The sequence below is a fragment of the Carcharodon carcharias genome, chromosome 9 (assembly GCF_017639515.1).
Source record: "Carcharodon carcharias isolate sCarCar2 chromosome 9, sCarCar2.pri, whole genome shotgun sequence".
Lineage (NCBI taxonomy): Eukaryota > Metazoa > Chordata > Chondrichthyes > Lamniformes > Lamnidae > Carcharodon > Carcharodon carcharias.
Genome location: NC_054475.1, coordinates 155,851,202 through 155,863,864, shown reverse-complemented (window position 1 = coordinate 155,863,864; position 12,663 = coordinate 155,851,202). Strand labels below are relative to the sequence as shown.

The 12,663-nt window shown below is 44.0% G+C and overlaps 1 protein-coding gene across 2 annotated transcripts in view; it reads right to left on the bottom strand.

The window, feature by feature from the left end:
* LOC121282580 (mastermind-like protein 2) overlaps window positions 1-8,175 on the bottom strand; it is a 105,333-nt gene extending 97,158 nt beyond the window's left edge. Inside the window, exon 1 of one of the 2 annotated variants that reach the window (XM_041196328.1) lies at window positions 7,856-8,175. In XM_041196328.1, coding sequence (XP_041052262.1) covers window positions 7,856-7,909 — 54 coding nt within the window. In that variant the 5' untranslated portion in view covers window positions 7,910-8,175. Of the gene's footprint in view, window positions 1-6,366; window positions 6,455-7,855 lie in introns of those variants that run through there. The other variant, XM_041196329.1, reaches the window with a different exon arrangement.
* Between the last annotated feature and the right edge of the window lie 4,488 nt (window positions 8,176-12,663).

Sequence of the window (12,663 nt, the reverse complement as noted above, 5' to 3'; positions counted from 1 at the left end):
CACATCTTCTGTGAAAGGGCAAGATTGAAAAAGAGACTGCCCCGAGTCTTAGTGACAAGTTCATCAGGTAACTTAATTTCTGACCATTGATTGTTTTTCCTTATGCAGACAGCACACAGCCAACAGTCATACCGGAGAGACTTGCTTTAGATTAAGCACTGATGCAGGTACAGATGAAATTGTACTCGGCACAGCTGCTGCATTCGTCCTGTGAATATCTCATGCCATGAACTGCAGGCAATCCAGGTCAACTCGCACCTTTTTACGACTATTGTGACCAATAAAAACACAAGCAGGAGCCCTCCTTCCCCTCCCCACAAAAAAAGGCAATGCTCTTAACTGATTAAATCCTGATTCTTGGGATGACGTTTCATCAGCAAGGCTGGGTAAAAACTGGACTGAAAAGGGATCTCTAAATTGCTTCGAGGAAACAAATCTAATTTTTTTGGGGGGGAGGCAATTCTACAAAACATCGGAGCCGAGAAGAGAAAACCCCAAAATGTTCTGACCAAGGACCTGCGCCTTAAATGTTGACCTGGATTCACTCAGATGCGGATAGACCTGCTCTGCATGCCCAACATGTTCGGTTTTAAGGCACGGATTTGAAGAAGGCACGCCGTGCTACATCCTTCGTCCAGGACAAAGAAAATCCTTGCTTAACCTTTGGCACGTGGTACATCGTTCCAACGTGACATCTCCTGTTAGTTAATCGGCCAAACTTTCAAGATTTTGCTCTCAACTAATTATCTTCAAGGAAAACTAGCTGGTACCCTGAACACAAGCGAGCGTGTGGCTGTAATTCAATTAGCAGCCTGTTAATAGAGATATGGCAGGGGTAATAGGTTCAAGATAAGTATAGCAAGTGTTTGACCTAGAAATATGTGTAATAGGGAGTGTGTACACATTTTCAAAACCCCCAACAATCACCAGAAATAATCTCATTTTCCCTTTAATTTCAAAAAGACAACTTTTTTTTAAAAAAAAGGAAATTTCTTTCCCTCTGTCAGGAATGGTTAAAATAAGATTTTTGTTAAATGACATTAACAATCTCGTCACCTTAATGCTTAAATGCAGACGAAGTCTTGATTAGCACATTGCTTTAGTCATTAATTTGCCTCAATGTTATGACAAATAGCGAGGGGAAATTCACTGATAACGGATTTTCTTTAAAAATGTATTTTTCAGATTTTTTTTTTTCCAAAACATGTATGATCGGTTTTGAGAGGATTCTTGAACCCACATCAGTGTAGCCGGCTTGCCTATGTTGTCCTGTGGATTTCATTCATGTAACTCGGATACTATCGTTTACAAAAGATACAAATTATCTTCCTGGCACAATGCGTGAAAAAAAAAGCGGCTGTTCGATTGGGACCAAGTTCACTGCAAAGCAAGATTCCACGCGATCAGCGATCGAGCACACTGCAGATTGCCAAACGGGAGCCAGAGTTAAAATGAGTTAGAATGTCAGAAGTTTCTCCCGAAGCCAATGCACCTTCCTGCAGAGCAACATGGATGCTAGTCTGACCTTTAATAGCACCGGAGTGAAACATTGGGTCAAAGGTTTGCAAATTCAACTTTCGATCTTGGGAGCCAGAAATAACCTTCCAGACCCACGTAGATTTGTCCTGTCCTTAAGTGATTGACTGAAAGCTGGTGTTCGAAGTCAGAAGCATCAAACAATCGCTCTGTGCCTGGCAAAATGCATTAGTTTGCGACTCTGCTATTTAACAAAAAAAAAGCCCGCACTGGAGCGGTGTTACCAAGGTTACCTTTGAGTGACAGAGGGACTGGTTTATTATGGTGATCCATAGTAACCAGTCCCTGTTCATCGATCATTTCTCTTCCTAGCAAGTGACATATGGCTTTGTCTACGAGTGCTCCCTGCATTGTATGTGTCCCTGGAAACACCTATCCTTTCTGCTCAGATCAAGCTATCTTATAATTATACCCATCAAACACGATTATTCATTCAAACTTAAAAGAATTACCATTTAACTTAAATGGTAATAGTTAAACAAGACAAATGGGCGACTATTATTATTTTTGTGTCTGATCCATTTCAATCCTCCCTCCTCTCAGATTCCAAATAAAAAGGCCTGATGAATATTTGTTGATGTTGACTGCAGACACTGAAGTACACAAAGACTGTGATCTGGATCCGGACGCACATCTGACACGATGCGGACGACTGGAATGACACTTGGTGTCATTCTAGGCAGTAACAAATCGTACGGATACAGGGCTTATTTAAGTGGGCAGGTTGTGCTCAGTACAGATTTGGTGGACACATTGCCAGTGAAAGGAGTTAGCTGCAAGAGTTCAGTAGGTTGACCGGTTCCATGGCGGTGATTATGAACATCATAGGAGGAGCAGGCCATTCAGCCCTTCGAGCCCTCCATGCCATTCAATGCGATCATGGCCGATTTTCGACTTCAACACCATTTTCTTGCCCTATCCCCTTGATGTTGTTATTATGTAGAAATCTATCGATCTCAGTCTTGAACATACTCAACATCTGAGCCTCCACAGCTCTCTGGGGGAAGAGAATTCCAAAGATTCACCGCTCTGAGTGAAGAAATTCCTCCTCATCTCAGTCTTAAATGGCCTGCCCCTTATTCTGATACTGTGTCCCCTGGTTCAGACCACCGACCCCCCTCAGCCAGCAAAAACATCCTTCTTGCATCTATCCTGTCAAGCCCTGTAAGAATTTTGTATGTTTGAACAAGATCACCTCTCATTCTTCTAAACTCTAGAATATAAAGGCCCGGGCTATTCAATCTTTCCTCATAGGACAATCCCTCCATCCCAGGAATTAAGTTTGGCGAACCTTAGGCTCCACCTCTTTTCCTTTAACCCCAACAACATAGCTTTCTATTCCCCCCCTCCCCCCAACCACCATGTACTTACCTAGCTTCCTTTTAAATGCAATTTGCCTCAATCACTCCAAGTAGCAGTGAGTTCTTCATTCGAACCACACTCCGGATAAAGAAGTTCCATCTGAGTTGATTAGTGACTGACATTTATGCCCCTAGGTTTGGTCAGTGCAAAGTCGGTATAAGTATTGGTGCAAAACAAAACAGACTACACATGTGTCACTTGGATGCTGGCTTTCCCTTCATTGTTAAAGGGACAAGCCAATTGAAACAAATGTGGCACCAAGTCCACACAATAAGCAGCGTAAACAAAATTAAAACGTTCCACTCTACCCACTTTGTAACTATGACACTGAGGAAAATCTCTATACAAGGCATGCTTTACTCTTTTATGTGGTCTCATTTGAATCTGTTTTACAGCTGGCTTGAAATGATTTCCTGACATTTTTCTTATCACCATTTTCAGAATGTTTGAATATCAGTTTTAAAGTTCAGTAGCTCAACATACTGATGGGACGCATCCAACCCTCGAAATGAAAACATTCTTGATTCAATTTCCAGAAAAACAAATGACTTTCGCAGGCCTATAAACAACTACATGACATTAACAGCAGTACTGTAATCTCTTATCTGTCTAGACGTGTATGAAATACCTTGGACTTTGCGACAAATATCCCTTTTTACATGTCACATCTAATTTAGTTTCTACACCAACTAAATTTAATCTCAGCCACTCTTCAAGTAGCAACTTGCTCCCAAGGCAGGACATTAGCTAGTTGGCATCACATTACTGTCTGATGCCTACATGGGGACCGGAGGAAATATTCTATATCTAGTTAGGGCACCCAGAATACAAAAATATAGCATACACAAGCAGCCATGATTCACATATTCATGACTCAGCTGTACCATTCCAGTTCTAGCACCTCTGGACATTCCACCTGAAACCTTTTTCCAAACTGCCAGGCTGCTTATTAAAGCAACAAGTGCTAATGAGTTACCTTGCTGATGGAGTGGGATGGGTCCTTTTAGCATTTTGTGGTACCCATGGCAGAGTCCAGTTAGCTGCAGTTGCATAATGAAAGTGCTTGCCAGAATTTTTTTTTAAATTATAAAAGCTCTTTGGTTACTGCTCAATCAGTAAAATTAAGGTTTTATTTTATATAGTGCCTTTCACATCCTCATGATGTCTCAAAGCCCCTGAAGTTCTTCTGAAGTGTAGACAGTTATAATGTAGGAAACACAGCAGCCGGATTTGCACACAGCAAAAGGTGCCACACACAGCAGAGTAATAATGATCAGGTAATGTTTTCAGTGATGTTGTTTGAGACACCAGAACTCCCAGGGTCTTCACTGAAACAGTGCCATGGGATCTTTTACATCCACCTGAGGGGCCTCGGTTTAATGTCCCATGGAAACAATTGTCCCTCAGACAGTGCAGTACTGGAGTGTCAGCCGGACTACCTGTTCATGTCTCTGGAGCAGAACTACAACCTCTCATTCAGGTGAGTGATACCAAGGCTCACATCCATCTATAGATGTACTTAATATGCATTACATCCATAACCAACAATGTACACCCTATTCAACGTGTTTGGCGTTGTGGAGGCGAGCGTAGTTTAGTGAATTGTAAATGTCCCCTAGAGACCAATTCCAAGCAGTGTCACTGATGCGAGTGCAGACCTGCGGAGTTTGGCCACTCTACTGGGATCGTGCCCTGTCAGAGCTGTGGCGATGATCCTACTTGCTTGCTGCATGCCCCTGTGTGTGGTGTATTTATACAGCGTCTTTTTACATGCCAAGGTGCTGCACAAGGGCATATCAACCGAAATCTGGTACTTCCCCATAGGTAAGTCTTTTAAGAGGCAGAATAAAAGCGAAGCAAGAAACAGTAACACAGGATCTGGAGTCACTCGTGTGGAGCAAAGAAGATTGTTCCCTGCTGCACTTGGCTACATAACAGGCGAGAGCCGAGTGCAAAACTCTACAACACGGAAGACAGGAGGAGCGAAAACAACACATTGGATCGCCCCACATAAGAATGTTTCTTTAACTACACAGATGGCACACATTCTCGCTACTGTTTAAAACACAACAATCCGTTTATGAAACTTCACAAACTACTTTCCTTAGATTGGGTGTCGTGTTACAATTAGCACTGGCCCACGCAAGGAGGTCGAATCAGTTAAAAGCGTGGTTGATATTTTGTCAATAATAAAAAGAGTCCGTTCATATCAGAGCCAAGAGCGAGGATCTAATGTAATGGGGGGAAAAATCAAGGAGTGACACAAACAAGAGGAAATATTGACACTGCAAAACAGTCTATTTATTGACTTTAGCTAAGCAACAGTGGAGACACACTTCCGCCTAATGCCTTTGGAAGATCAGTGACGTTTCCCACCCACACAGCTCTGCCACGCACGTCAGCAGGAAAACATTAGATTTTAAAAAAAAATAAAAAGTCATGCTTCCTAAATTGGAGTTGTGTTCAGTCTACCGTTCCTTCCCCCGCACATTTCCAAGAGCCAGGCTCCATATTCCCATGCGTGTAGTAAATATTCGTTCGCACCCTGCCTGCTCCCACCCTTCTCGGGACTTCAGATGCGTCTTCTATTGGCAGAGAGCAGCTGCCCAGCCAGGTTCAAGGCCATTTAAGTCTCCTCTCCACGTCGGGCCCCATATGCTGCAGTTAGCGGGTCAGCTGCTTCATTTAAGCCAGTGCGATACAGGAGCTGGAACAGGGAGAGGGCGAGAGCGACTCATCCCTTGCTCTCTCTAAAGTACAAACCCATAACAATCCCACCCCACCCACCTTTCCTCCCTGTGTTTGATAGACCTGCCTACATTTCACAACACTCCAGATGCCTTGCTCGGTCTCGGTCATTGGTTTAATGCAAAAGCCTGCTCACTTTGAAAAAAACACATTTACTGCCCATGGGACAATAAACGGAGGGTTATATGAAATATCAGCATATTCAGTTCTGCAGTAGTGATGTACTTGTCAATTTCAGCACAGTTTCACAGCCCCCCTCTTTACATCTCAGGATAGGTTTGTTCGACAAATCGGCTTCCAAATGATTATAAATCATTTTTTTAAGTGCAATTAGTTCCTTACAAAGATCAAAGAGGGGACCGCACACTTTTAGTCCAGACTTAATGTCTTAAAACAAATCAGCATCCATGAATATAAGGAGCTGGGGGGGGGGGGCGGGGGTGTGAAACATGTTTTTAAACACTGCCTCAGCTTTCTATTGTTATTTTTGGGCCCCCTTCAGGTTTGACTTCATATTCCGCGTGGTTTCCTGGGAGAGAGCAGTAAATGTGACGTATATTCAAGGGCATTGCCTCATGCACGGAAACAAGTTAAAAAAAACCGCCGTCACATGGCTGAATGAATAAGTAAAAGTGATCAGTTCTCCAACTTCAATCCGCGACTCAATATTCCGCGGCTCCCCCATCCACCAGCGTGCAGTCTATGTACAAACTTAATTACCATAAACTCGGCCCCGCATTGACACCATTAGCCCCGCCACCAGCCGCTTACAAATGCCGCTTATCCCAGACAAGAGGGCGATTTTCCGTCGCTTTCTCTGCTCCCAATCCATAAGTTTCTGAACATTTAAACATGAACCCGTTTGTCCCGTTCAGCACCACACCCCCCCCCCCCATCATTTCAGATCTTCCTCATTTTGTTGTTGAAAAAAAATCCGTGCTAAAATGTTACAATTAAGAACCGATGTGCAACAGTGGTTAACTGACACTGGTCCCTGTTTAAAACATCTGCAACAATTATTTTCTTGTGTGGAAATTATCTGTAGGTTGGAAATCAAACTGAAGTTAATCCCGTGTTAACCTTGGGTAATGATCCCTCAGAACCAATCAACCACCTCGTCGTGTTCTCAATTCACAACCAAAGATTATTTTACCATTTTGAAACAACAAAAAATGCACATTTTGCTTTCCAAAAAAAAATCCAGATTACACAACAATAAACGACAAAACGCCCCTGCAGATCGACAACAAAAAGACATCCTTTCCAGTGTGTGTGTGAGAGAGAGAGAGAGAGCGCCAGGAAATTTAAAATAACTAGAAGCCCCATTCCTTTAAAAAGACATTTAAATCATTTTCAGGACTGGCTGTCCCAGGTAACCTCCCCGCTTCAGACAAGTGATGATACCCCACTGATAACGAGAGACAAAGAGGGGTCTGTTACTGGTTCCTTCAAACTCATCCACATTTAAAGAGATCCCTGGCAAATACACATCCACAAACAAGCACTTGCCAATTACCAGCTCCAGGGAGAGCGAGCGAGCAAGGGTAACACAAAAACAATGTTTATAGAAGAGAGTTTATTGCTAGTTTCAAAAATAAAAAATCCTCTTTAATCCCTGTGCAGTCAATCCTAATCCAGGATAAATCAAGATCCAGCTCCTTCCCCCACTCTGCCTCTGTTGAATCGGAAGCTGCTAACAGATTATTAATTACACAGATAAACTACAAGGTGCCAGACGTCGAGATGGACAACAATAGACAAAAACAGGAAATATATATATATATATATACACACACACACACACATCTTTCGCAATATTTAGTGAATGTCACTGGAGCGAGTGCCCCCCGGGGGCTGATGCCGGCCAAACCTATTGAGATTTCACTGCTTTTTTTAAAAAAAAAATCGTCCCGATTTACAAACGACAAACTCCCTTATTCTGAGTTAATTCTGTTTATTCACGCCGCAGCAGTGTTTTTGTACGAGGGCTTTTCTTTTTGCCTAGCCTTACAGCTCCTTCTAGGTCTTCGGAGGATTCTAAGACCTGCTGAAAATCAGGCTTTTTCCTCTCACTCAATATCCCTTTCCCTCAATCTTTGGGTCGACCTCACCAGCAGAAAAGCCCGTGCGGAAGATTTTTTTTAACCTCCCCCCCCCCCACCCCCCCAAACCACCACCACCACCACCACCAAGTTGGGATTCTACATACCGAGATGTGCTGCTCCATGCGAGGGGCTTCAACTCGCTGAGAGACCAGCAGCATCTTGCAATGTTCGCTCAGGCTTAAAATCCACTTTGAAGAAGAGTAACGGGATATCGCCACACTGCCCTCCTCAAGTCTCAGACAAGTTCATTCCACGGCTTGTTATGCTGAGCGAGCAGCTGCTGATAATTCTGTGTCTCTCTTGAATCGTGCCGAGTACATTAACATCAGTCCACAGCTTCCTGGGCAGCGGGCGGAGCTGGGCGCTCAGGCTCAGCCTCGATAGGGCAGCTCCCGCACCGCGTCAGGGAGGGAGGTTGGTGGGAGTGGGCAGGCACAAGGGATCTCGAAAGGGGAATGTACGCCAGTGAGTTGCGCAACCCACTCTCCGGAAAGCATTCTGGGCATCGTAGTTCTGGCTGTGGCCTGAGGCACAAGTGTGACACAATCACTCATGAAAATCAAACGAGGAATTCGGGTAAAAACTTGACGAGGGTCTGAATACCGACCTTGGCGAGCACATGGATGAGGCGAGTGACATGGATGCATTGAGAAAGAAAAGACTTTCATTTCTCTAGCGCCTTTCACCACCACAGGACGTGCAATGAAGTGCTTGTAAAGTGCAGTCACTGTTTGATGTGTGAAATGCAACAGCCAATTTGTCCATAGCAAGCTCTCACAAACAGCAACCTGACAATTACTAGATAACCTGCTTTAGTGATGTTGATTGAGGGATAAATATTGGCCAGACATAAAATCACAGCAGGAGGCCATTTGGCCCATTGTCTCTGTGCTGTTTGCCGGTCGCTTCTGGGCAAACACAAAACTCACCACCATGGACATCCATCACCTTCAGTTTGGGGATGACTGCTGCTTGATGACTAGCTCTGTACAGGACATGCAAAGGACACTTGACCTCTTCAACACCTCATATAAGAGGCTTGGCCTGTCCTTAAACATCGCCAAGACAAAGGCCCTTCACCAACCTTCCCTGGGTCAGTTGAGCAGTTTCCGCACCATCCACATAGATGGGGTGGCTCTGGAGTGTGTGCAGCACTTCCCTTATCTCAGCAGCCACCTCGTCCAAGCGACTACCATCGATAAGGAAGACCAACACTGAGTCAACAACCACATCCCCCCTTCTCTCAACCCCCCCCCCCCACCTTAAACCAACTTATATTTCACCCCTCTCCTATTGTTACTTAGTTCTTTTGAAGGGTCATGAGGACTCAAAACGTCAACTTTGTTCTTCTCCGCCGATGCTGCCAGACCTGCTGAGTTTTTCCAGGTAATTCTGTTTTTGTTTTGGATTTCCAGCATCTGCAGTTTTTTGTTTTTATCTCTGAGTCAACTATGCCTTCAAGTTGCACCAAGGTGTCTTTGACAGCAGGGACCTTTGGAAGCCAACAAGGACTCTGGTTTATAAGGCCGTTGTGTTGACCTCCCTTCTTTCCTGCAGCAAAACATGGACTGTCAGCCGACGCCACATTAAGTGCCTTAAGTGCTTCTGCCAGCGGTGTTTGTGTCAAATCCTGGGGAATCAAATGCAAGGACCACTGGACTACCGCGAGCGTCCTCCATGAAGCTGCAATTACCAGCAGTGAAGCCCTGCTCCTACAGAACCAACTCCAATGGAAGGGCCATTGCATCCAGATGCCCGAAAACCACTTCCCTCGGCAAGGTCTCTTCTCACAGCTCTCCGTTGGCCAACACTCAAAAGGTTGGCCAAAGGAAAAGGTATCAAGATACACTCAGGGTTGCCCTAAAGCACAGAGGCATTAACACCACTGACTGGGAGGAGAATGCTGCCCATCTCTCAGCATGGCACCACCTGGTCCTCCAAGGCACAAACCACTTCGAGGCTCAGTGACTCAATAGTGAGGTGGAACAGCGGTGGCAGAGGAAGAAGAAGGAAGCCAACCCAGGGCTGCAATTTCCACTCCCCTGCGCAACAACGTGCCCCCACTGTGGAAAAACATGTGGATCCAGAATTGGGCTCCTCAGTCATCTGAAGTTTCACCAAGCCTGACCAGATGTCATCCTCAACTCCAAGCGACCGCCGACGATGATTGGCCAAATATAGAATCACAGAAGCCATTTGGCCTATCGTTTCTGTGCTGGCCCTCTGAAGGAGCAATTTGCCTGGTGCCACTCCCCTGCCTTTTCCCCTTAGACTGGCAATTTTTGTCCTCCTTTCAGATAATAATCCAATTCCCTTTTGAAAGCCTCTATTGATCTTGCCTCCACCATACTCTCAGGGAATGTAATCAGATCCTAAACACGCGCTGTGTGAAAAAGCTTTTCCTCATGTTGTCATACTTCTGTTGCCAATTGCCTTAAATCTGTGCCCTCTGGTTCTCAATCCTTCTAACAATAGAAACAGTTTCTCCCTATCTACTCTGTCTAGACCCCTCATGATTTGAAATACCTCTGTCAAATTTCCCCTCCAGCTTCTTTTCTCCAAAGATAACAGTCCCAGCTTCTCCAATCTATATGTAACTGAAGTTACTAATCCCAGGAACCATTCTCGTGAATCTTATCTGTACTCTCTCTAATACTTTCACATCCTTCCTAAAGTGTGGTGCCCAGAACTGGACATAATATTCCAGTTGAAGCTGAACCAGTGTTTTATACAGGTTTGAAATTATTTCCTTGTTCTTCTACTCTAAACCCCTATTAATAAAGCCCAGGATACTGTATGTTTTATTAATCACTCTCTCAGTCTGTCCTGCCACCTTCAATGATTTATATACATACACCCACAGGTCCCTGTGCTCCTGCACCACTTTAGAATTCTACCCTTTATTTTCACGTTCTTTCTACAAAAATGAATCATTTCACACTTCTCTGCATTAAATTTCATCTGCCACTTGTCTGCCCATTCCACCAATCTGTCTATGGCTTTTGAAGTTCTACACTATCCCCGTCATGGTTCGCAATACCTCTAAGCTTCATATCATTCCAGATTTTGAAATTATGCCCTGTACACCAAGGCCTAGGTCAAAAGAACATAAGAAATAGGAGCAGGATTGACCATTTGGCCCCTTGAGCCTGCTTTGCCACTCAAAATGATCATGGCTGATTGTGGCCTTAACTCCACTTTTCTGTCTGCCCCTCATAACCCTTGATTCCCATGTCAATAAAAATTCTGTCTAACTCACCACTGCTTACTGGGGAAAAGAATCCCAAACACTAATGACCCACTGAGAGAAGATATTCCTCCTCCTCTCCATCACAATGGGAGACCCCTTCATTTTGAAGTTATGCCCTCTAGTTCTAGATTCCCCCACAAGCGGAAACATCCTCCCAGCAACTTCCCTAGACCAGGATAGGCTCAATCTTTTTTACAAATTCATTCTTGGGATGTGGGCATTGCTGACTGGGCCAGCATTTATTGCCTATCCCTAATTGCCCTTGAGAAATGAGTAGCTTAAGAGTCAACCACATTGCTGTGGGTCTGAAGTCACATGTAGGCCAATCCAGGTAAGGACTGCAGATTTCCTTCCCTAAAAGATATCAGTGAACCAGATGGGTTTACAACAATCGACAACAGTTTCATGGTCATCATTCGATTTTTAACTCCAGATTTTTAAAAATATTGAATTCAAATGCCACCATCTGCCATGGTGGGATTCAAGCCCAGGTCCCCAGAGAATTACCCTGGGTCTCTGGTGTAATAGTTCAATGACAAAACCACTACGCCACTGCCTCCCCACTATCTGTTTAATCTTTCCTCATAAGGAAATCCAGGAATCAGTCCGGTGAACCTTTGCTGAACTGCTCCCAATGTAAGTACATCCCTCCTTAAGTGAGGCGACCAAAACTGTGCACAATGCTCTACGTGTGGTCTCACCAATGCCCTGCACAGTTGTAGCAAGAATTCCCCACTTTTATACCTCATGCCCCTTGCAATAAATGCCAGCATTTCATTTGTATTCCCAATTACATGCTTTACCTGCATGTTGACTTTTTGTGATTCATGTACAAGGACACACAGATCACTCTTTACTGCAGCATTCTTAGACTCTCTTCAGTTAAATAATATTCTGCTTTTCAATTCTTCCTGCAACAGTGGACAACCTTGCATCTTCCACATTGTACTCCATCCGCCAATTTTTTGTCCTCTCACTTAACCAGTCTACATCCCTTTGTAGACGCTTCATATCCTCCACACAACTTGCTTTTCTACCGATCTCTTCATCGTCAGCAAATTTGGCTACAATACAGTTGGTCCCTTCATCCAAGTCACTAATATAGATTGTAAATAGTTGAAGCCCCAGCATTGATCCCTGTGGCACTCCACTGGTTACAGTTTGCCAACCTGAAAATGACCCACTTATCTTGACTCTCTGCTTTCTGTTAGTTAACCAGTTCACTATCTACGCTAATAATCCTCCACACCCCCTACACCATAAGCACTTATATCTTATAGTCATCTTTTATGTGACACCTTATCAAATGCCTTTTGGAAATCCAAATACACCACATCTACTGGTTCCCCTTTATCCATCCTGCTTATTATGTCCTCAAAGAATCAAAAGAATCGTGTGAAAAATGATTTCATTAATATGGATTGGGAAGAGCAAAGGTCCTAACACTGATTCCTGAGGAACTCCACTATAAACCTTTCTCCAGTCCAAAAAAACATGCACTACTCTTTGCTTTCCCGTCACTCAGCTAACTTCATATCCATGTTGCTATTGCCCCTTTAGTTCCATGAACCCTAACTTTGGTCACATATTTGTTCTGCAGCACCTTATCAAATGCCTTTTAGAAGCCCATGTACACCACATCAGCAGCTTCAAAATAGTGTC